General features: G+C 50.7%; 1 protein-coding gene across 3 annotated transcripts in view; it reads right to left on the bottom strand.

Annotated features, from left to right (window-relative positions):
• The window catches only part of GDAP2 (ganglioside induced differentiation associated protein 2), a 121882-nt gene that overhangs the window by 13859 nt on the left and 82454 nt on the right, over nucleotides 1-25569 (bottom strand). For all 3 annotated transcript variants that reach the window (XM_032973587.2, XM_076074943.1, XM_076074942.1), the window contains one exon: nucleotides 13307-13446. In XM_032973587.2, coding sequence (XP_032829478.2) covers nucleotides 13307-13446 — 140 coding nt within the window. The remainder of the gene's footprint in view (nucleotides 1-13306; nucleotides 13447-25569) is intronic.

The following is a 25569-nucleotide window of genomic DNA, read 5'->3' as shown; positions in this document are numbered from 1 at the left end:
CTATAGACTCAGACCCAAAGACTCACAAAGAGTCCCAACGACTCACACAGAGAACCACAGACTCACACAGAGATCTATAGACTCAGACCCAAAGACTCACGAAGAGTCCCAACGACTCACACAGAGAACCACAGACTCACACAGAGATCTATAGACTCAGACCCAAAGACTCACAAAGAGCCCCAACGACTCACACAGAGAACCACAGACTCACACAGAGATCTACAGACTCAGACCCAAAGACTCACAAAGAGTCCCAACGACTCACACAGAGAACCACAGACTCACACAGAGATCTATAGACTCAGACCCAAAGACTTACAAAGAGTCCCAACGACTCACACAGAGAACCACAGACTCACACAGAGATCTATAGACTCAGACCCAAAGACTCACAAAGAGTCCCAACGACTCACACAGAGAACCACAGACTCACACAGAGATCTAAAGACTCAGACCCAAAGACTCACAAAGAGTCCCAACGACTCACACAGAGAACCACAGACTCACACAGAGATCTATAGACTCAGAGCCAAAGACTCACAAAGAGTCCCAACGACTCACACACAACCACAGACTCACACAGAGATCTATAGACTCAGACCCAAAGACTCACTAAGAGTCCCAACGACTCACACAGAGAACCACAGACTCACACAGAGATCTATAGACTCAGACCCAAAGACTCACAAAGAGTCCCAACGACTCACACAGAGAACCACAGACTCACACAGAGATCTAAAGACTCAGACCCAAAGACTCACAAAGAGTCCCAACGACTCACACAGAGAACCACAGACTCACACAGAGATCTATAGACTCAGACCCAAAGACTCACAAAGAGTCCCAACGACTCACACAGAGAACCACAGACTCACACAGAGATCTATAGACTCAGACCCAAAGACTCACAAAGAGTCCCAACGACTCACACAGAGAACCACAGACTCGCACAGAGATCTATAGACTCAGACCCAAAGACTCACAAAGAGTCCCAACGACTCACACAGAGAACCACAGACTCACACAGAGATCTATAGACTCAGACCCAAAGACTCACGAAGAGTCCCAACGACTCACACAGAGAACCACAGACTCACACAGAGATCTATAGACTCAGACCCGAAGACTCACAAAGAGTCCCAACGACTCACACAGAGAACCACAGACTCACACAGAGATCTACAGACTCAGACCCAAAGACTCACAAAGAGTCCCAACGACTCACACAGAGAACCACAGACTCACACAGAGATCTATAGACTCAGACCCAAAGACTTACAAAGAGTCCCAACGACTCACACAGAGAACCACAGACTCACACAGAGATCTATAGACTCAGACCCAAAGACTCACAAAGAGTCCCAACGACTCACACAGAGAACCACAGACTCACACAGAGATCTAAAGACTCAGACCCAAAGACTCACAAAGAGTCCCAACGACTCACACAGAGAACCACAGACTCACACAGAGATCTATAGACTCAGAGCCAAAGACTCACAAAGAGTCCCAACGACTCACACACAACCACAGACTCACACAGAGATCTATAGACTCAGACCCAAAGACTCACTAAGAGTCCCAACGACTCACACAGAGAACCACAGACTCACACAGAGATCTATAGACTCAGACCCAAAGACTCACAAAGAGTCCCAACGACTCACACAGAGAACCACAGACTCGCACAGAGATCTATAGACTCAGACCCAAAGACTCACAAAGAGTCCCAACGACTCACACAGAGAACCACAGACTCACACAGAGATCTATAGACTCAGACCCAAAGACTCACAAAGAGTCCCAACGACTCACACAGAGAACCACAGACTCACACAGAGATCTAAAGACTCAGACCCAAAGACTCACAAAGAGTCCCAACGACTCACACAGAGAACCACAGACTCACACAGAGATCTATAGACTCAGACCCAAAGACTCACAAAGAGTCCCAACGACTCACACAGAGAACCACAGACTCACACAGAGATCTATAGACTCAGACCCAAAGACTCACAAAGAGTCCCAACGACTCACACAGAGAACCACAGACTCGCACAGAGATCTATAGACTCAGACCCAAAGACTCACAAAGAGTCCCAACGACTCACACAGAGAACCACAGACTCACACAGAGATCTATAGACTCAGACCCAAAGACTCACAAAGAGTCCCAACGACTCACACAGAGAACCACAGACTCACACAGAGATCTATAGACTCAGACCCAAAGACTCACAAAGAGTCCCAACGACTCACACAGAGAACCACAGACTCACACAGAGATCTATAGATTCAGACCCAAAGACTCACAAAGAGTCCCAACGACTCACACAGAGAACCACAGACTCACACAGAGATCTATAGACTCAGACCCAAAGACTCACTAAGAGTCCTAACGATTCACGCAGAGACCCACAGACCCACAAAGAGTCCCAACGACTCACACAGAGAACCACAGACTCACACAGAGATCTATAGACTCAGACCCAAAGACTCACAAAGAGTCCCAACGACTCACACAGAGAACCACAGACTCACACAGAGATCTACAGACTCAGACCCAAAGACTCACAAAGAGTCCCAACGACTCACGCAGAGACCCACAGACCCACACAGAGACCCCACAACTCTATAGAGGCTGGTAAAATGTTAGGCTGTGTTCCCCATGACCACTCAACAAATAGCCCGGCCCGGCTTGTGAATGGGACAATTGGGCCAAGCCCGGATTCCCATGGCAGCTTCACATGGGCCCACGTAGCTCGCGTTGGATCACCGGCGTTCAACGCGATGCACCAAGCCTGGCTCGACGTTGCGGGACGCGGGTGACGTCATCACGAATATCTGCGCGGTGACATCACGCCCGCCAGCCAGCAAAACTTTTTTTTCTCATATCGCATGAAACTGTTTTGGGATTCATCATTTTGGGATTTCCTCGGTAAAACTGCAGTCAAAAATAACGTCACTGTATTCTCTTCAGTGAAATTAGAAAAAAAACTGCCTTAAAATGGAAAAATATACTACGTACACGCACTTTGTGTTATTTGTGCTTGTTCGCTACTGCCAACACAGTCGCCACTAAATAACTTGTTTAACTTAAATGATCGTAGTCTGCTTCTTCGTTCAGCCTCGTTAATCTCATGGGCAGCAGTCGTCAGCACCCCCCCTCCCTCCCACCTCTGCTCCCCCGTCGTCATCGATGAAAGAAAGAGGGAAAAATGAGGTTTTGTACCTTGTTAAAAAAATTACTTGTTTCTCAATGCCACACCACCAGCAACCGGTCCAGTTTCACTCATTGGACCGGTGGCCGGCAGTGCAGGACAAAGAGGAAAATCAAAACACGTTGTCAAATACATCCGTCGGTGATTTCAATAGCGAAATCAACGCGGGGTGCCACGTGGCACGGACAATGTGCGTCTCTTCCCGACGCGTCTCGCTCACAACGGGTGAACGTGTGAGGAGCCGGGAGTGGGGAGACGGTGGCGGTTAGTTTTGGTTGTGGTTCCGGTGGCGGTGGTGAATTAAAATAGGACTCATCTGCCCTCTGAAATTCCCATCCTCGGCCTGTCGCTTGCAGAGCCTAGAGATGGATGTGGCAATGGAGCCTTTGGGTGCAAACGCAGACTCCGCAATGCCCCATCGGGGAGCTTAACCCGGTCACAATTCTTGCGACAAAACAGCAGAGGATGCCACTTCCGAGTGCTCCCGACGGCTTACGCGATACAGCGGCCTGTTACGTTTGCTTCCGCGGGTGCATTTTAACGTCGTCCTATCAATCGGATACAAAGAGAGTAGGCCATGCGTGCTGGCGTCACGTTTCAAATAATTAAATTGGGTAAAACCACACGGGAACATTGCCCCATACCTACAGACAATACTCCTCTCGTCTGTGAAACCAGGCAACGTCATTACAGCCTCGCACATCACGAGCGCGCGCATCTGCGCACCCGTGTGCCAGCCAGCCAGCAAAACTTTTTTTTCTCATATGGCATCATACTGTTTTGTCATTTATCTTATTGGGATTTCCACGGTAACACTGCCGTCAAAAATAACGTGACTAAAATTTTTTTAAGTGAAATTAGAAAAAAAACACACTGCCTTAAAATGGAAAAATATACCACGTGCACGCACTTTTTGTGTTATTTGTGCTTGTGCGCTGCATAATTCCGTAAATGACACAACGTACCAAGTAATTGTTCTTAATAATTTCGGGTCGCCGAACGAATGCATCATAAACGTCGCACTCATTACGCACGAGGTGCTTGCCACAAATGAACCACCAAAACCTCGCCGACCTCATCAAGGAGCATAAACCATCATCACGTGTGCTCCTTCATCCTCGCAGCAGTGGCTTTCGGCTGGCCATCTAACAAAGACGGTCAGCGCATCGCACGCTTTCAGATGCGCTTCTGCGGCCGTCTGGAAGGCTCTTCCTTCCGATATTGGGAAGTCACTGGAACTATGCACTTTTAAATCATCTAGATTGAAAATTCATTTCTTGAGAACTCATTATTGTGTTTAGTTTGTTGTTCGTACACCGCACCTCCAATTAACACGGTTAGCTACATACGGTGCGAAAGGAGTTCAACATACATACATTATTACCAAATTGAATTGAATGCGACTGACATCAAGAGATATGGGATGCTAAGCAGAGTTGCATCTGGTAGGTACAGGAATACCTGGTGTTGTGATGTGGTCCGGAGATGGAAACACAGCCATGGATTCTCGAATTGATTTGTGATGAAACTTTCAATATTCCTTCTAGAGTCGAAGCTTTCGTGACTGCAAGGATTCATACTCTTTGGTTTTATTCGGTAAAGTCACGTAGGTAAAATAAAACAAAATAAAACAATTAAATCACGACGTTTCGGAGGCAACACAAGCTTCCGTCTTCTGAAAACGGAAGCTTGTGTTGCCTCCGAAACGTCGTGATTTAATTGTTTTCTTTTCTTTTTGTTTTATTTTACCTACGTGACTTTACCGAATAAAACCAAAGAGTTTCAATATTCCCCCTGTTCGCTTGCGTGGGGTGGGTTTTCTCCAGGTTCCGCCGAGTTTGGGTGACACGGTCATCTCAGACACCCGTGAACGGAGTGATAATAATTTCCATCTATTAGGTGCAAATATTGTTCATGGTATCTCGGTGAGCCAAGAATGAAGGAAATAAACATAAATGTAAGCCCCTCCTGATAAAGCCAAGACACTCGGTGAGGCTTTCCTGCCTAAAAACAAATCGCATTCATCATAATCATTTGGCCATGATCAAGCCACTACCGGACGAAAGCACTCACCCCATCACCTCTCACAATCACAAGACGCGACAGCAAATGGCATTATTAACGTCCTAATTAATGTGTAATAAAAAAATGTATCAGCGCGCGTACAGGTTCTGGGGCGGATCGTTATACTGCAGGGTCACGACGGGTGGCGGCATCTTGGGGAGGCCTTCATCCGGCAGTGGATTGACCATGGCTGCTACTGCTCACGACGATGATCGATTTAAAACGATAAATCTATGTGGCATATAAACCTTTCAATCAACCTGCTCTCAAACAGCGTTGACAGCTCCTCTTTGGTGACAGCCGTCTCCATCGCGAAAGCCGAGATGCGACGATCGGCACGTACGTATATACGCTCAACTTCTTTCGTACCGTGCGTAGCCAACCGTGATAATCAGAGGCGCGTGGAGGGACAGCAAACTAATTTCGAAAAGCAGTTAGAAATAAATGAGATTTCAATCAAAATTACAAAAAAGGCACGAAGGTGGTCCTGTTTGCTACGGACGTCCCGCACCTCTGATTGGCACGGTCGGCTACGTACGGGAGGAAAGAAGTTCAACATACGCACCTACAGACATGCTTGCCATCGCCGCTCTCGATCCACCCGCATTGGGAATTATCCAGCTTCTGTGCATATTAACTAATTGCATTGTCGCACTCACAAAAGGCGGGGGAGAGTAAAACGGGATTAAAAATGTATGAGACCACAGAGAGAGCTGGGTAAGTGTAAAATATATATATTTGGGTTGCTGAACACGGGGCCCCCCTAAGATGGAAAACGGCAAGCGGCCAGCCGCGAACGGCACCTGGCGAAAGCCGCGCGGAGAAACTTGAGCCCGCCGCCAACGCGAAGGAAATCAATGACACGGGTAGGGTGGCAGAGCAGCACGGCCACGGTGCTCGCGAAAGAACAACGGTCGGACGCTCGCCATCGAGGGGAACCGTTCCTGCAAGCGAAGCTTCTCCGACGCTTGCGTAAATTCGCGTCGGCAACGCTGAACGTTCGTCAGATCGTAATTTCACCTCCCCACCCACCCCCCCCCCCCACCCCAAATCGGCAAGCTCGTCCGTTCACTGTAACGGTGAGTAATGCGCTTACGGGGACCAAATCAATCTCGCAGGATATGCAGGGTCAGGGGCCTGCAGAGTGCTCGGGAGTGGGGGGGGGGGGCGACAGTCGCGCGCACGCGGGGGGGGGGGGGGGGCTACGTGTTGGGCAACAGAGGGCAGTGAGGCAAAACATCGTGTTGTATTGTACCGCCACGCTTCCACGTCTAACGCTGTCACCCAGCCATCGCCAACGCCGCGTGGTGAAGTATGGCCGAAATCACCCTCGTGAACCGACACGGGCGTAGGCAGGCCCTCATGGTGCATCCCAGCAGTGGATCGACGACGGGGCCGGGCGCGAGCGTTGAATCCACGTCAAGCGTTAGGCGCAGCAGCAGGGCGAGATACATCGCAATGGTGCGCATGTGTGGTTTTTCGTTTTTGTCGCACGTGTTTACCAGGTCTGAAATCGCCTGTGCGATCATCCATAGCCAATTCGGTTTTCCCACGCGCGCGCGCGCGCGCTCTCCCTATTTTTATACCTAGACGAGACAAAAAATCTAAACGCTGCCTCGTAAAAACAAAAAAAAATTAAATATAAAGACCCGCGCGTCACACGCACGCACGCACGCACGCACAGCCGCTAGCCCGTCGTGCGTCCTCGTGGCAGCGCGGGGCGCCTATGCACAACCGAGCGTTCTGACGCCCACGGGATTGGGGAAACGTTAAGAGTGAATCACTGGTACAGCGGGGTGATGCTCAGCGTGCCGGACGAGCAAACCGGTGGTCGCCGGTTCGATTCCATCTCCCGGAGCCCACACACCTCCCACCGCCTCCTGTCCAATCAACGGTATAAAATAAATGGGTTCTCCAGTACAATTAGTCGTTGGCAGGTTGGTCGTGTGTGTGTGTCTTTGTTTGTAATCTGGGCAAGGTCCCATCGGTGAGCTCCTCCAGCGGGCAAGGCTGCGATGGCTGGGTCATGTAGCCCGCATGCCCAGCCACCAAATGCCGAAACAGCTTTTGTTCGGCCGGATTGAGGGGGCTAAACGGGCGCGGCACGGGCTAGAGAAGAAATGGAGTGATGTGGTACAGGAGGACGTGGAGCTGTGTGGACTAGCCGATGACTGGTACCAGCGGTGTCAAGATCGGCCTCTGTGGAGGAGGCTCGTGAAGGACGCTACTGGGCAGTGGGAGGCAGTCGCCCTCCAACAACAACGGAGGGCGGAGGAGCGACGCTCACAACAACGAGCGGAGCGCCGGGTGGCTAAAGCACAGCAGGTTGGCACAGTAAGGGGCACAGGTGGTGCACCAGCCAGTCATCTCAGTGAGTCGACCCGTGGCACCTGGGTCTGCCCCGTGACCTCCTGCCAGCAGGCGTTCGACACTTCACGTGGCCTCAGGGTGCACATAGCCTGGCACAAGCGTCGTGGTGACGTCACCGCCACTTAGTGGTGAATGGCGGTTGTTGTTGTCTTTGTTTGTATGTGGGTGGCTCCTACTTCTCCCATGCCGCCTGGCCGGCGCGGAAGAGGAGGTCAAAAATCTCCCTGGGGGGTCTCGAGCGAAGGCGCCTTCCGCCAGCAGCGGCATGAGTAAGCGATTGCAGGGCTGCGCCTTTACCTCTCATAGGTGCACAGCAACAGTGCAGGCCGCCCCCCCCCACACCCCCCCCCCCCACTCCCGGCAGGGACGGGAGCTTCCGGTTGAGACTCGCCTCCCCAAACAAGGTCTGACGGAGACACCGTGAGTCACCGCGCGCTATCGTAACGAAGCGGGAACATTCGGCTCCAGACGGCTGCTATCGGCCACTCGCCCTCCGTGCTCGCATTTATCGCACGACAAGAAGAGTAAGGTGGGGGGAGGAGGGTGGGGGGGGGGAGGTGGGGGGCTGTGAAAAAAAAAATATTTGGTCAAGTTCGGTACCAGGAGAGAGAGAAGGGGGGGGGGGGAAACTGAAATAATAACAAATCATAACCCTGGGGTGTAGTGCGATTGTCCAGCGGGAGGGTGTAGGGGGAGCCTGAGCTTGATTGCGGATCGACAGGAAGATGGGCGAGGGTAGCGGAGAGTCGCAGGCAACATCGGAGAGTGGCTGAGAGGGGACTGCAAGGAGCAGGGATCTCCCGGTGGGGTCCATCGCGTCCGCCGTGCGTGGTCAAACCCAGCGGGCGGGCGGGCGCGTCACAAACCGGGCAAAGCGGAAGGGGTTAACGCTGGGAACCTGAAGGCTATAATTCTAACGTGTCAGGCGCTGACATTGTTTAAATTGTGCTCATTGATTCCGGCGAGACGAATGTGTTGTTAATTCTCAAAATATAAAGGCGGCGCTGTCGCACGTCCAGGGGAGGTTAGTCTCTGAAGGGTGCCTCTCTCCCGCTTTGTTTCGCCCCTTGTTTTGATTTTGCACGCGCACGCGTGACGCACCTGTTTGTCACCCCCGCGCCCTCGCTTAAACGTGCGTGCGTACGTACGCGCGACCTCCCGGCCAAATTAACGCAAGGTCGGCCACCGTCCATCAGTCAACGTGATTCGGTGACACGCAGGTTGGGGGGGGGGGGGGGTGGGGGTGGGGCGGGGGCTGAGCCCTTGGCAGCGCCGGATATTCGTCCCGGCAAAAAAAATTTGAGCAATCTCAGGGCGCATGCGATGTGTTTGCATCAGGCAGGGCGGCCTAAATTTAAATGCGGAGCGACCCAATTGTGGTGTGTGACTATCAATCACGCGCTTGGACATTCTCGCCTGAGAAGCACACAAACATGGGGGGGGGGGGGGGGGGGGGGGCGGCCGAGAGGCGCGGTGGAATAATAACACGCCGGACAGCGCCGACGCTGAGCCCCTGGGTTTCAATTCGGCTTTCAGGCCTCCTGTGATTAAACCGACCGGGATCTCAAAAAGTGTAGCGAGTCGGCGCCCTTCAGCCCGGTCACAGGTGACCGCGCAAAACACAATCGTGTCAAGCATCTCGGCTTTTGACTCGTCGGGTTCTGAAAACGTCTCGCTATGTGGAATGACTCGTTCATTGGATTGATTGTCATGGCGGCTGTCATGTATCTTCTCACATGCGCTGCTAACAGAGGTGATCATCCCATGTTCTTCACGCGGCCGATCTTGGTGCGAAGCAACAACTATAATTGCATCAGGAATAGCGGAGTGGTGCATCGCTGTGATGATGAATCGGGCGCCGAGTTGTTACGTTTCTTTGTGCAGGCAGTGGATGCAGCTGCTAATCAGAGGTGCAGGGGAAGGACAACAAACTAAACACAAAAAGCAGTTGGAAAGAAATTAGTTTTCAATCTGGATTTTAAATTCCACAGCTCCGGTGGCCTCCTAATACCGGAAGAGCCTCGCAGATGGCCGCAGAAGCGCACCCGAAAGCGCGCGACCGTCTTTGTCCGATGGCCAGACCAAAGCCGCTGCTGCGAAGACGACCGGAGCACGTGTGACGACGGTTCATGCTACTTGACCTGATCAGCAAGGGTTGTGGCCCCCCAACCCCGCCCGTAAGCTTCGCGAGGTGTTTGTGACTCCTGTTGAGCTCCATGTGGCTTTCAAAGCATCATCCCTCGCGTGGATAAGAGGCAATTCAAGGAACTCAGAAGCAGTTCTGTGATATCACCTTGTGGAAGCCGTTTCTCTTGCACAGGGTGATGTAACACTGCTTTCTCTTAGCATTATGAATGGAAATGTCTGTTTCATGACACGACACTGATAAGCTAAATTGGAATAGAGCCCGTAAATAGAAGGATAAAAAAAAATCACAATACTCCAGTTCACAATACTGCTACCTTCACAGTCGAGATGCAAATTAAGATATGTGAGGTTATGCCACCTTTTGACAATTCGTTACAAAAGGGCAGTTATTAATTTATTCAGACGTCTACTTTGTAAGCGATGTCCTCTCGCAATATAAAGCGCACGGCTCCTGCAAGCAAACTGCATTTCAAAATGTCTATTTCGATTCAGATGTACGTGCGTTGGTAGCTGTGACCTCTGGCAATATAACGTCGCGCAAACATTTCTATTCTCCCCACCGCCGCCGCCTCCTCCTCCTCCTCCGGTGACGCAAACATTCCCTTATCGAAGTAATTCCTCCCCCCCCCCCCCGAGCCCGCGGGTCGTGGGCAGGCGATGGACGTGCCGATGCGCAGTAGGGGAGGGGGGGGGAGAGACAGGGGGCAGCGAGGGGGAGTGGGCAGGGTAGCCCCACCTCCCCCCCTCCATGAATAAGGCGGCGATAGCGGTAGCAGCAGCGGATTTGGATTTTTCCCAACGTTCCCGATCGGCGTATTGCCGGGAGAGGGGGTGGGAACGTTCACGCTGGCGGTACGGCATGCCCCGCACGCCGTTACTCCCCGCGTGTGCACCGCCGCCGGTAGAACCTAATCTGTTCTGCAAACAAGCGGCAGCCGGCGGCCAAAGTAAAACGCGCTGGCCCGGGTCGGGCCTTGCCTTGCGGCGAGGTCTTTATTTAGTAACGCGGCAAACGTTTCTCCCGGCGCTGGGGCTTAGCGGCTTCCTCTTAAATGGACTGCGACGCCCGTTTTACAGTGCTTGCCGAGACCCAACGGGGAACACAGAAGAAGTGCTCGCGAATTCGAAACCGTGTCAGGCCCTCCACCTCAAACCGGTGCGAGGACCTCGATAATTATAGTCACATGTGGCTGTCGCGCGAAGCAAAAAAAAGTTGATTAAAAAAAATTTCCCCCATTCATGATTCACAACGACTCTTGTCAATCCAATGGAGGCTTTCGTGACTGTTATACGGGAGCACTCTAACCGTACTTCGCCAAGGTGGCCCGTGCGGGTCGGTGGAAGGACCGACCTAGGATCGGCTCAGATGCGGCTCGCCGCCGACGGATGCCGAGCCTTGGCAAAAAGGTGTAAATTTCTTTCTCACGGCACTGTGATAAATATTCAAATAAAATGGACACATAAGAATATGCACCATCATTGTAATCCATTGTCAGAGCATGTTTCTTTGCATGTTTTGCCACAGGTACGTGTGGTTCACGCACACTCGATGCCTTGTAGTTGGTGTGTCTGTTTGGTGTTCGAACATCTTAACACACCAGTTTTCATTTCCACAAAGGGTTAAGCCTATTCTTTTTTTTCATTATTTTGATACTCGGCAAAAAAGGTCCCCATAGATATAATATATTACATTTGTAAAGAGGCTCATTTCATCTGTCTAAATCAAAACGCGCCCCGAGTATGGAAAGCAGAAAATAAACAGAACCTGCATGCCAGAACTGGGTGGGTGGGGGTAATTTAAAGAAGGGGAGTTTTCTAGACAGACTGAGCTCAAACGACTCCGATCATCTTATTACGAAAGGCGTTCCAACGCCTGGAAGCTGCCGTGGCAAAGGGCCTACTCTTCCATGCTGGCCGGATGGCTTGGGAGAGGCGAGGAGTGCCCGCGTTTCACCCCACCACCAATCAATTCTCGCAGTGGTGGAGCCCATTTATAACGCCGCCGGGTGGACCGCTGGGCGGGGAGGGGGTACGGGCAGGTGGACGATTTAAGAAACCCGGCACCGCCGTTTCAACGGCCGCGCCAGGAGGTGGAACCGGCGACCTCCGGGTCGCAAGCGAAGCGTGCCGCCCGTCACACCGCAGTGCAGCGTAGCAGTTTGATAGACGTCTGCGTAACCAAATATATATATATCTCTTGCTGTAAACCTGTGCGTTTCCTGAAAAAAGCCAGTCGACTGAAACGCCAATTTCTTTCTATCGCCCAAGTCACGGCAAAAAAACAAAAAAAAAAACCCGTCATTATTTTTAATTGGCCTATTATATCGTAGGATTTCACTGAAGAATTAACTCGACGGTGTTCCCTGGGGGGGGGGGCAATCCCATGGTAACAGAATTACAGCACGGGGCCCACGGAAGTTGAATACGGCTGCTATTGGCCTCGTTACCATGGACTTGCCCACACAAATATAAAGTTTCCCCGTACAGCCTTAGAAGACTGTTGGGGCAAGTGCTGTAAGCACCGATGAAGGCCTGCACGACACATTTTGGGGTGGGTGGCCAGCACCACGTACGTCCTGCCCGCGGGCGTTCGACACTTCACGTGGCCTCAAGGTGCACATGGCCTGGCACAAGCGTCGTGGTGACGTCACCGCCACTTAGTGGCGAATGGCGGTTGTTGTTGTTGTTGTACGTCCACCCTCGTCTCCCAAGTCGAGATGGTTACACATTGCACCAGGTCCACATTTGAGGCTGAGTCGACCTAGGGGAGGCCCAGGACCGGTTCTGGTGTTGCCTGTGAGCGGGAATCGAACTCGGGTCGCTGAATTCATAGTGCAGCGTGCTAACTGCTACACCACCGCTCGCCATAAGTATATACGTGTCCGCACACGCACATATGTATTAAAAAAAAGGTCAAAGTGCCAAATTAAACATGAGACAGATCCATATTCAAGCACACAGACCCATGGTTTTGCATAGAGACCCATGGTTTCACCACAACTCGCAACCGTACATAGAGATGACCTAAAGACTTACATAGAGATCCACAGGCTTACATAGAACCCCAAAGCCTTACATACACACTCAAGAGATTCACATTAAACATATAGATTGACATAGCGGCACACAGACTCGCATAAAAACCCATCTCTAGCCCTTCGCCAGTGGTGGAACTTCCTAATTCCTAACAATATGGCACGGTGCTTCACCGGTAGTTGCAGCCAGTTACCATCAGGCAGATTTCTGGCAACTGCCTGATGACGCTGGCGGATTTACCACAGGGACGTCATGCCAAATCATTAAGTGCTGTGAATTTCTCTCCAACACACCGGCATGGCTGAAGTGGCAACACACAGGCACACTTGTTCACGAGACGACCTGACTGGCTGCGTCGGGCGGAGGAGGGGTTTACAACACACCGCAGGAGTGAGCGCAACACAGACTCTACCGGGCAGTTCTTGGGACCGATCGCACCGCGGTCGGCTGGCTGACCGGCTTACTTCAAGTCCACGGTGTTGTAGACGGTGCGGAGGAAGGCGGCGTCGGGCTGATTGGCCTCGCTCGTTAGCGTGTGGAAGTAGACGAGGATGTAGTCGCGTGACGCCACGTGGTCCATCACGTGGATGAAGTAGAGAAGCGCCTGCGTGTGCGTGCGTGCGTGCGCGTGTGCGCGTGTGGGGATCGGGGGTGCAATGGTTAGCTGCGCTGAGCTAATGAAACTCGGCGACCCGAGTTCGATTCCCGTTAATGGCCAGCAACAGCTACGATTATCCGAACCGGTCCCGGGCCTCCCCTAGGTCGACGCAGCCTCAAATGAGTACCTGGTGCGATGTGTAAACATCGCCACTGGGGAGACAAAGGCGGCCGGGCGTGGTGTTGGCCACCTACACCCCCTTGCGTGCCGTGCTGGCCTTCATAGGTGCTCGCTAACCGCACTTGCCCCCAACAGCCTGTTAAGGCTACACGAGAGATCTTTGTGTTTGGGCAGAGAAAAAGTGGAGAGCGCGATAGTGCAGCAGTTTGCGAGCTACGCTAATGAACCCGGTGACCCGAGTTCGATTTTCGCTCATGGCCAACATCAGTGAAGAACATCTGGGCCAGTCCCGGGTCTCCCCTATATCGACTTCAGCTTTAAACGGGTACCGATTAGCATGGTTGGCTACGTACGGTGCGAGAGAAGTTCAACATACATGCGAGACATCACGTTGACAATTTATAAAAGTGGAATTGGCCAGGACGCGACACTAAATGGGCCGACGGCCGATGGGATAAGACTGGGAATGGGGATGGCAGCTAAAGGAGGAAACGTGACCCTGAGAGTACGACGACTGTGGCACTCGAGCAACGAGGTGAGTTAATGTGCAGGGGTCAGACGTAATGTGACATCGCAGGACCATGCGAGTAAGAATCGACGTTTTAAACTTCGTAAAGTGTTCATAGTGACCCCTACAGCCACTAGTGGCGGCTGCAATCACAACATTTGTAATAATAATACTGTGTTCATGGTTCGAATTCTGACCTTGAATTCGGGCAAATTCATCGAATCACCGAGGGATTTAGGAGGAGGAGAGTGAAATGAGCCGTTACATCTCATGAGGTTGCCTAGAGGCTGGAATTTAAATGTAAATGTACCTGGCCTGGTACGCGGCGACCTTCCGCAGACCACAGGGGATAGGGCATCATCACCGGGCCCTGACAGATTTCTGCATCCCACCTTTCATTACAAAACCCACAGGCGTCCACCGCTGCTATTTCGGTGCGCACCTTCGACTCGCGGCCGCCGCTACGCGTTGCCGCAACGGGCGCTGCCCGTCGGTAACAACCGCCGTGCAATTAAACGGCGAGAGAGCCCGGGGGGTGACGCGCGTCGCGGCGATGGGAGCGGCGACGAGGTCGGCTCGCGCGCAGGCGCCGGGCGGATTGTTAACGTCGCCGGACCCCGTGACGTTTCCCCGCTTGCTTTGCGGCGCCGCTGAGAAGCGGCGCGGCGCGTTGGCCGCCGCGCAGATACAACGCTGGCAAGCAAAGAACGGCGGGGGCGGGGGGGGGGAATCTAACCTATGTAAAACGGTAGGACTCAAGCAAAAATATACCTGAATTCAAACGTGTTGAATCGGAAGATAACCGCGTAACGATGTCAGGCACCGTGACGCCGACTGCCTCCTGTATATTTCCACTGATGGATGAAGGCCTCCCCCCCCCCCGCACCATGATGTAAACACAATAAACTAAAACAATTTCTCTTTCAACCAATTTTATTCTACCAGGGTAAGGCTCACTGAGCAACGTAGCTCTTTTTTTTTTTACAGAAGCTCCCTGGCCACAGACGGATCGCTCCACCAAGTGGTTGACCACGTGGGAATTTATAGCAGCAGCCAAATACTCTAAATGCATGTTTGGAAACGTGGAGGGAGAAACCGGAGGACCCGGAGAAAAATCCAATTGACCACGGGGAGAACATGCAAACTTCAAATATACAGACGTCAAGGTCGGGATCGAACCCACAACCTCCTGTATACCAGGCGAGGTAGCAATACACTGCAGGACAGAACGCCAACAAACGTGTCTCACGCAGCTGCGGCTGAAGGACTCAAAATGTGCCCGCGGATCGTAAAGGGATCTCTAACCGACGCAGCATTACGAGGCCGGAGCCGCCTCGTATAACCGAGCGTCTAAACGCGTGACCCCTCACAAAATCCCTCGGGAGAGGGGGGGGCAAAAAAAGCAGGGGGTGCGGGGTGTGGGGTAGGGTCGCACAAAAGCGGGGGTGGGGTGGGTGGGGGCCGGGCATGGGCACTGCCAGCGATTACTGCAGCCAAGACGTCTGAGCCAAGCTCAACCGCGGTACAGCAGCGGTGCACATAATAGATATACACACATACAGTCACAGCAGCGGTGCACATGATAGATATACACATACCCACACAGTCACAGCAGCCGCTTTTGCGGTTTCATTAAAGCAAATTTTCATCCTGCACATTTTACGAACGCGGATTAAACCGCGATGAATATACGCCACATGTATTGGGAGCCCAAAATATTTCGCTCACAGTGGCACAAGCCATGAGCAGCGGTGGAAGCACAGCTGCCGCTGATGCTGCCACGACGGGTTGAATTATCTTTAATGCCAGCCGCCAAATCACCCGGAACGTGCCCGGATCTCGTCGGGTCGCGGATGCTAACCAGAGCTGAGCCTGCTTAGTGCTCGGGATGGGTGACCACCAGTGCTTGCCAGGTGTTGCAGGCATGGGGCTGCTACGTGGTGACGAGATGCCAGTGCTGCAATGGATTCAGCTCACAGCTGAATCAGGTGGATTTAGGCATGGAATTAATCCATCTGTGCGGAGCTTTGAGTGTTATCCCCCCCCTTTGCTCGGTGGGTTTACCCTGTGGTTCTCTGTTAGCCTCCCATACGCCGAATGGAAACTGGCTAAACTTCTTAATGCAGGACTCCTGGGTTAATTAAAAACGTATTCACCATCATTTATCATCACGATTATTATCAATCAAGGGCCAGATCGAAGGCGCGAGCTGCCTTCTCAGCTCTCGTTCTCTCCCCGAACATCTCAGCTCTGCGGGACCTCACACCTCCATCTGCACAACATCCTCCGCCATTTCCGTAGCCCAGCTGCCGCTGAGACCCTCGGCCATGCGTTCAGCACATCCTAACTCCGCTTCAAAGTGGAGAGAGCTTGATAAGATTGTACCGAGTGTGCAGTTGTATTGTTTTGGACTTAGCTGTTCCAACGGGGAGAGATTAATACCATGGTACTGAGTGTGTAGTCGTATTGTCTTGGAGTTAGCTGTCCCAATTCGGAGAGATTAATAACATGTTACCGAGTATATTCTTGGTTCTTTCGGTAAAGTCACGTAGAAGGGAAACAATAAAATAATAAAACAAATTTTCTTTCTGTGGTTTTCACACCTGATGATGATTGCTTGTGTTGCAGTCGAAACGTCGTGAGAATTTTATTGTTTTATGTTTTTATTATTTTATTGTTTCCCTTCTACGTGACTTTACCGAAAGAACCGAGAATATGAATCCCTGCAGTCACTAAAGCTTTAAATAAAAAAATGTTACCGAGTGTATAGTTATACGATATTGGACTTAACTGTTCCATAGGCCCAGCCGGACCATTGGCACAAATTCGCTCGTTGCTACGCTACATGCCGAAAGCCGACATTAGGCCCCGCATGAATGGACTCTCTCCTGCTATATTTATAGAGCTCTGCTCCGACTGAAGCAGGGCCATTGCCCGAAACGTCACGCAATTATAAACCACCATCATTTCCTTTGAGAAACGATGAAACGATAAAACGCAGATCTGACGCAATCGGCATCTCCACACGCCAAACCAGCGCCATCGGTTTCTCTTGTGAACTCTGAACGGGTTAAAAGGTGTGTGTGTGTGGGGGTTAGGGTTGGGGGGTCACGGCTTCAGTCAAATGGGGATGGGAGTATGATGTGAGGATGCCAAGAGGTGGTGGAGACGGTGGTGGTGGGGGGCTCGCGAATAACCCTCCTGCTCCTCGTTACTCGCAGCAGCACCCCCCACGCTGTGAATGGCCATCATTCACGTGGGCATGGGCAGCAGCAGCAGCATCAACAGCAGCAGTAATAGCAACAGTAGCTACAGCAACAGGAGCAATATTAACATCATCAATAGGAGCGGCTGTAACAGTAAAAAGCTACAGCAGCATGATAATCATCATCAGCAGCAACAGCAGCAGCAACAGCAGAAGCAGTCACAACAACAGCAACACCAGCAGTGGCAGCAGCAACAGCAGTGGCAGCAGCAACAGCAGAAGTAGTCACAACAACAGCAGCAACAACAGCAGTGGCAGCAGCAGCAGCAGCAGTGGCAGCAACAACATCTGCAGCAGTAACAACAGCAGCAACAACAGCAGCAGTAACAACGGCAGCAACAGCAGCAACAGCAGTAGCCGCAGCAACAAATGTCGCAGCATCAGCAATGGAAGCAGCAGTAGCAACAGCAGCAGTAAGAGCAGCAACAGCACAAACAACAACAGCAGCATCAAAAGCGGCGGCGGCGGCAGCAGCAGCAGCAGCAGCCTACGCGTGGATGAATCAGAGCTCTTCTAGATTTAAAGCTTTCGTGACTGCTAGGATCCATACTCTTTGGTTCTATTGGGTAAAATCACGTAGGTGAACAGCGCTGTCCTACCAGACAGTCTCGTCCCTTCACCTGATGAAGGCCGCTTGCGTTGTGGCCGAAACGTCGTGATTTTTTGTTATTTTATTTTCACCTACGTGACTTCACCCAACAGAACCAAAGAGTATGAATCAGAGCTCTGCCAGAACGGCGGCGACGCTTCCGGATACGCAGCGATCCACGCTTCCATCCCATAATTAAATTCACCTTCCCATGGGGGAACTTAAAGCCCGCCCAACATCCCCTCTCAACAGCTTACGGCACACACATTCAAATGATGGTGATCATAATAATACATGAAGATAACAAATCGTCTAAATGGGCTTTCGGTCTCTTTGTAATGTTCACAATGCAGTTTTAATTAAGGCACATTTTTCTGCATTTCTGCTCGATCCTTAGATGGAGACCGAAAAGCGACCGGTGATTAATTGCTGACGTATTTTTAGCGGGCTTCTGTCAGCCGGCAATTTTCAGTTTAGTTTTTTGTTGTTGTAAATTATCCTTGTAAGTCTTTGCCTTTTCATTATTATTACTACTACTACTACTACGTTTTAAAAGATGTGCAATCTCACAATTTAGCACGTACCATTTTGAAGCAGAGAAAAAAGGCCCAAGAAAAGAAAAAAAACGTTCTTCTGACGCAGCCCAATTAACAGCAACGCAGTTAGCATTCTACACGAGCGGACACATCTCAAATTGTCCCTAACGACTTGTGCAGTGCGCGCAAAACGAAACTTAATAACGTCAGAAAAATGTAATCGGTGGACGGAAGCGCTGCCATGAACGTTATGCTGTGAGCCTATCTCCCACCTTTGCATCACGTATGCAGCAAGGAGTGGTGGGGGGGGGGAGTCCACGCAAACCCAGCAAGTGTCTATGGGCATCGAAACGTTTCATTCGTCAGCTTCGTCAACACCGCGAGCGAGAAAGGCAACGGAGCTTGCCGAGCACAGGCCCAACGGAGGCCCCGTGAGGCCAAGCGGCCAGCCACAACCAGCACTGCCACAGTTGTAGCGGGATTAAGGGCTACGCGTTGGTTGCATTTTTGTGTTGTTGTTCAACCGACCATGGGGAGGGAGGGAATTCCAAAAGTGGAGCAGTGCGAGGGAAGAGGCGGAAAGAGAAGTGTGATGACGACCTGCAGTGGTGGAGTTGAGGGTGTGAATGAGTGGGCGACAGAGCGTGTGTGTGTGCGTGTGTTGTCACCTGGGTGAGTGAGTGGGTGAGGGAGTGTGTTGCTGTGACCTGTAGTGTGATCAGTGGGTGAGTGAATGACTGGGTGTGTGAGTGGGTGAGTAAGTGAGTGGGTGAGTGAGTGGGTGGGTGAGTAGGTGAGTGAGTGAGTGAATGTGTTGCTGTCAACTGTAGTTTTGTGAGTGGGTGAGTGGGTAAGTGAGTGAGTGAGTGGGTGAGTGAGTGGGTGAGTGCGTGAATGTGTTGCTGTCAACTGTAGTTTTGTGAGTGGGTGAGTAAGTGGGTGAGTGAGTGGGTGAGTGAATGGGTGAGTGAGTGAGTGGGTGAGTGAGTGGGTGGGTGGGTAAATGAGCGAGTTGCTGTCAACTGTAGTTTTGTGAGTGAGTGGGTGAGTGAGTCGGTGAGTGGGTGAGTGAGTCAGTGAGTGTGTGAGTGAGTCGATGAGTGAGTGGGTGAGTGAGTGGGTGAATGAGGGAGCGAGTGTATTGCTGTGACCTGCCATGTTTAGTGGTTGAACACAGCGTGATGGATGAGACGGAGCGTCATTAAGACTGTCGGGAAGACAGAATCTTAATGACGCTGTCTTTCCGACAGTTCTGTTTCTTCACCTGAGGAAGGCTATTTGTGTTGTGGCCGAAACGTCGTGAGAATTTTATTTTATTATGCTATATTTTATTATTTTATTATTTCCCTTCTACGTGACTTTACCGAAAGAACCAAGAATATGAATCCCTGCAGTCACGAAAGCTTTAAATCGAAAAATATATTGGCATTGTCCTTGAAACGGAGAGGTCCACACCAGAAACAGCTTTCTTTCGAGCCTAGTCTCAAAACGGTGTTAGACCAGAGGACGCCAAAAGGCGGACAGCACAAAGACAATGCCACTAACAGATTAATGAGAGCTCAGGGTGAGCAGCAAATGACAATGTTTATCACACCGTTTGTTTTCGACATTTACAATCATGTTACTTATGATATTTAATCTAAAAATGAAGGAAGGAAAAAACTACCCTCATTAAACTTCCCTTAACCTAAGATCTAAACGCCCGACAAAAAAAAAGTATCGCTGCGTTTAAAAGAAAATGTTTTTACATTCCGGCAATATAAATAATTTTGTATTACTGGTATTCAGAGATAGAAGTGAATGCGTTTCGTCAGCAGAGGTGGGGGCCTGGCTGGGTGGTGGTCCGTGGAAATGTTTGCATCGTATGAATGCTCTGTGGGCCAAGACAAGTCTGAGAAATGCTGACTCAGTTCATGGGGCCAGAGCGAAAATTGGTACCACCTAAGGAGAAAAACTCCTAGTTGTACTCACTTATTTACATGGCTAACAAGAGTGAATTATTTGAAAACCCACTCATTTAAAACGATTATCAAATAATTCACTGATTTTGGCCACATTAAGAAGTTGGAACCGGTAACGCTATGGGCCACCTCAGCTGGTACTGGGCAAGTGAAATATCTGGTCTGGGTTCGTGGCTTAAGGTCCAAAAACAACCAAGTGGCACCACTCCACTGATTCAGTCACCCAGCATCAAAAGCAACTATGCTTCATATACCAACTGCGAAAGAATCATATTCAAATACAAGAGAGGGGCAATATTGACTCATATTCATGGAGCATCTCGCCAAGGTGGCTAGGAGATGCTAACTACCTCGCCTGGTATGCAGGAGGTCGTGGGGTCGATCCAAACCCTGACGCCTGCTGCTGTATATTTCGAGCCTGCCCGTTCTCCCCGGGGTCACGTGGCTTTTTCTTCGGGTCCTCTGGTTTTTCCCTCGACATTTCCAATCAACGTGCATTGAAAGTATTTGGCTGCAATAAATTTCCACGCGATGTGCCACTTCATTGAGCAATCGTTTACGGCCAGGTCACTTCTGAAAGAGAGCTTGATAAGCTCAGTGGTCTCCTACCTGGTAAAATAAAAAAAAACATAGTTTCGTAGTTTTAATCGTTTAGTTAAGAACAATTTTGCAAATCATAGACCGTGTGAAACTTTTATAAGTTGTGAACTATGGCGCCGGGGATTAATAATAGACCTGTGACTGCGGCCTTCCCATTTGGCAGCGCTGGTTAAAAGGGGTTATGATGACTGCACCGCAAGGACTATCGGACATCGCATTCTGCCCGCGTCCCTTGGCCAAAGAGTTTAAATTTAGCAACGCACGACCTTTAACTTTACGATGAAAGGACCACTTTTAAACTGATACTAAATAAAACCATTTTTTTTTATTTACCAGATAAGGCCCGCTGAGCTATGTAACTCTTTTTCAGAAGCGACCTGGCCACAAATGATAGCTCAATGAAGTGGCTCGTCACGTGGAAGTTTATAGCAGCCAAATACTTTCAATGCACGTTAATTCTAAATGTGAAGGGAAAAGCCAGAGGATATGCAAACTCCAAATATACAGCAGGCATCAATCAGGGTCGCGATCAAACCTACGACCTCCTGTATACCAGGCGAGGTACAGTAAAACCTTGAATTGCGAGCATAATTCGTTCCGGAAACGTGTTTGTAATCCAAAGCACTCGTATATCAAAGCGAATTTCCCCATAAGAAATAATGTAAACTCAGATGATTCGTTCCACAACCCAAAAATATTCACTGAAAAATGATTAATACAAAATACCTTTTGATATTTTTATTATATAAATTTAATATAAAGTAATCAAATTTATGAATTGAATGTAATCGTGGCTGGTGTGAGGGAGACGAGAGAAACGAGAGAGAGGAGAGGAGGAGGGGCCATTGTTGCAGTACAGTTATTAAAGAACAGTCACTACACTTAGACACAAAATTAAAAAAAAATGCTTTACACACACACGTGGTCACAACACTATAGTACTGTTGTAAATAGTATACACGTGGTCACACCACTATAGTACTATAGTAAACAGTATACGCTCGCACGGATGTTGACTATACGAGTGAGGCACGCCGACTGAGACCGAGCATGGGAGACGATTACCCACAATCCCGCAGCGAGAGAGAGAGAGACGAACCATCGGCTCAGTTGTGATCACGTGACGCTCGGCAGACAAAATGCATACGTACTGCTCGTATTGCAAGACGTCGCTCGTTTATCAAGTTAAAATGTATTTACATTTTTTGCTCGTCTTGCAAAACACTCGCAGACCAAGTTACTCGAAATCCAAGGTTTTCCTGTAGTTAAAATCTCGCCACCGTAGCTCCCCAGTTATGATCCAAATTAAAACGTTATTCCATTCGCACGACAGCGACGTGCCGCTCGTCCGCTCGTAACAATGTAACGATGCGCACGACTCTTTTCTTTCCCCGGAGCGTCCTGCCACACTGGGACGTTTGGTCAATAGAAGACATGACTAATGCTATTACATGAGATTGCAAGCGCAATCACGGTGCGGAGCCCCCGCAGAGTTCAGCTTGTGTGGCTGTGGGGGGGAGAGAACGAGAGCTCTTAAACGGCTTGCGAAAAACGATCTGTTTCCTGGTTAGATTATAGCCTGAAAAGCCTCAGTGAGTCTCAAAACTCACTGAGGAACCTGTCTGCGCAGAGGTTGTGTGCTCTCCCCCCTCCCCGGTTCTGCATTGCTCTCCGTGGAGTTCTCCGGTTTCCTCGCACAGCCCAAAAATAAACAACGTGCAATTAGTGTTGGCCAAACATCCACATGCAGGACCCAAACTGAACGAGAGTCTTAAGCCTCAGTGTCGCTCTCCTGGGTAAATGTGTAATTGCACGTCAAAACCCTCTCTCTCTCTCCATCCGCGAGGGTCACTTTCTTGGAAACAATCGCGAATGCAGAATTCGCGAATGCAAAGACCTCGTTTAAGTTGGGAAGAATGGGGTTACGACGTCCCTGGTACGAGTGAACTTGGGGGGGGGGGGGGGGGGGAATGGTAAATGTTCAATAACAATGACTGCAATAAATAAGATATTATAAAGAACAATGGCGGGTAAATTTCGATTTAAAGCTTTCGTGACTGCAAGGATTCATCTTCTTTGGTTCTTTCGGTAAAGTCACGTAGAATGAGAATAAAATAATAAATTGATAAAATAAAATAACACAATAATATTCTCACGACGTTTCGGCCACAACACAAGCGGCCTTCATCAGGTGAAGGGACGAGACACCTGATGAAGGCCGCTTGTGTTGTGGCCGAAACGTCATGAGAATATTATTGTGTTATTTTATTTTATCAATTTATTATTTTATTCTCATTCTACGTGACTTTACCGAAAGAACCAAAGAAGAACAATGGCGGGTGTTTCATTATCTCTGATTATGATAATGATTTGATAATGATGGAGTAGGTGGTGGTGATGCTGACGAATTCAGGAGGACGACTCCTCGGGAGTGGCAGATGTTTGGTAACAACGCCGCACAGCTGTTATCATTCTCGCACTCTGGGGGAGCGCTAGCCGCAGAACTTTCCCCGCATTTCGCGTTCTTTTGAATAGGCCTCACAGTCGACTCGTTCGTATCAAAATGTGTCAAACTGAGCCGACCGCGAGTGCGTCTGAAGCAAACGTGCACGGTCGCGAGTCCGGAGCGGGATTGCTGCGAGACCGAGGACTACGCGGAGAGCCGAGCTTGGGAGTGCCCCATCCTCGCGGACGATAAGTCTCAAACGTAACAACGTTCTGGGCGCACCTCCTCCCCGGTGTCGGTGGTCTGGCACGACGCACGCTCGCGAACACCGAAGTCCGGCGGGCCACGGATGTGGGGGGGGGGGATTGGTAAATATTTAGTTCACTGGCGGATATGCGAAACTCACGAATTCAGAACTCGCACATAGCGCGGATTTACTGTACTGTTGTCATATTTATATTTCCAAAAAAAACTCAACAATTTCTATTTTACCAGGTAAGGCCCTCTATATAGCTCCTTTTCAGAAGCGACAAGGCCATAAATGTCAGCTCAACAAAGTGGCTTACAGGGTTTAGAGCCAAATACTCTAAATGCGTCACGTTGATTCTAAATGTGGAGGGAAAAACCGGAGGACCCGGAGAAAAATCCCCACAACCAACAGGCGTCAGGGTCAGGATCGAACCCACGACCTCCTGTATACCAGGCGAGGTAATTAACATATCGGCACCATGGCATCCTAGCTTTGTGCATGGCGCACTGAGATCCCTGGGGATGAATTGCGCTTGATAAATGTAAATTATTATCATTATTATGACGACGACCAACCAGGGTCCTACGCGACCGTCCCACTTGTGAGGCCGGGTTTGGCCGGCTCGCCGACCCACGGCCGCAGACAACGCGACTGAGAAAAATCGAGACTCGTCCGTAGGCCCTACCCCGCGTCACTCCCCCTCTCCCGAGAGTACGGAATCAAGACGGTGGGCGGCCGGGGTTAAAGCCCCGAGCTTCCCAGCGAGGCTTTAGCACAAAGGCGTAATGCAGCGAGAATCACGTTCGGCGCTGATATTATGTCACCGCTCGTTCTACCAGCTGCCCGTCTTCTCCGCGAGGATTATAGTCGTCGTCGCCGCAACAGCCGCAGCCGCTGCCGGAACCACGCGCGCGTTTTGTATCACTGGCCGGCGCGGTTATTGGCGATCGCCAGGTGCGTCATCGGCGAGCCGGCAGAGGCGACGTCTGGCACGACGGAAGGGGGCAGCGCGGGTTAAACCGTAGACGCATGTCCAAGTTGGACCACCGACTAGGGCTCGTGCCAAAATCACTTAGCACATGTACGCGTAACTTTTCGTCCACTTAAGCCTCACTTAAGTGAACAACCCGTCCACTTAGGTGAAAGAACGTCGCCTTTGCGGGGGGGAAGGGGGGCGCGGGGGTGACACGCGTCGCTGCAATCGCCATGTCAACGTTTGGGAACGTAAAGTAAACCATTCAGTGAACTGGCAGCCAATCGGGGGTTCGGGTAAAGCGAGGGAGGCGAGGCCAAGGACTCCGAAGCAATCGGCACACAAGCAACCACTTGACCCAAATGGTTAAGTACCACTGGCGGCGTGAACGCATTGCACGTGCACGTAGGCCAAGTAGCACCGCTGTGGTGTAAGGGCAAGCACACTGGACTTGAACTCCAGAGGTCGCCGGTTCGATTCCATCTCCGGCAACTGCGGTTGAAACAGTGGTGCCAATTTCTTAAATTCGCGCCCGCCCCCGGCTCGGCCTCTCACGACCCGGGAGCTGTATTGATGGGTTCACCAAAGTTACTCAATAGGCAGGTTGGCGTGTGGTGAAATAAAGTGCGGGTTACACCAAGAAGCCACCGAGGAAGAGCAAGCCAAAGTATCCTCCCTGGAGGCGGTCTTGGACCTCCCCTCGGTCAGCAGGCCCAAACGAACCTAAAGCGCCATCAGAGATGCTGTGTGCTCTACCGTAAGCAAGGGCTTTAGGGATGGAGCAGAAGGCCAATATCTTCATTTCGGGCAAAAAGGTGCCA

The sequence above is a fragment of the Petromyzon marinus genome, chromosome 51 (genome assembly GCF_048934315.1).
Source record: "Petromyzon marinus isolate PM22_M1 ecotype Great Lakes invasive population chromosome 51, UKy_Petmar_22M1.pri1.0, whole genome shotgun sequence".
Lineage (NCBI taxonomy): Eukaryota > Metazoa > Chordata > Hyperoartia > Petromyzontiformes > Petromyzontidae > Petromyzon > Petromyzon marinus.
Note: the sequence above shows the minus strand (reverse complement) of the source record. Positions and strands in the feature narration are given on the sequence as shown.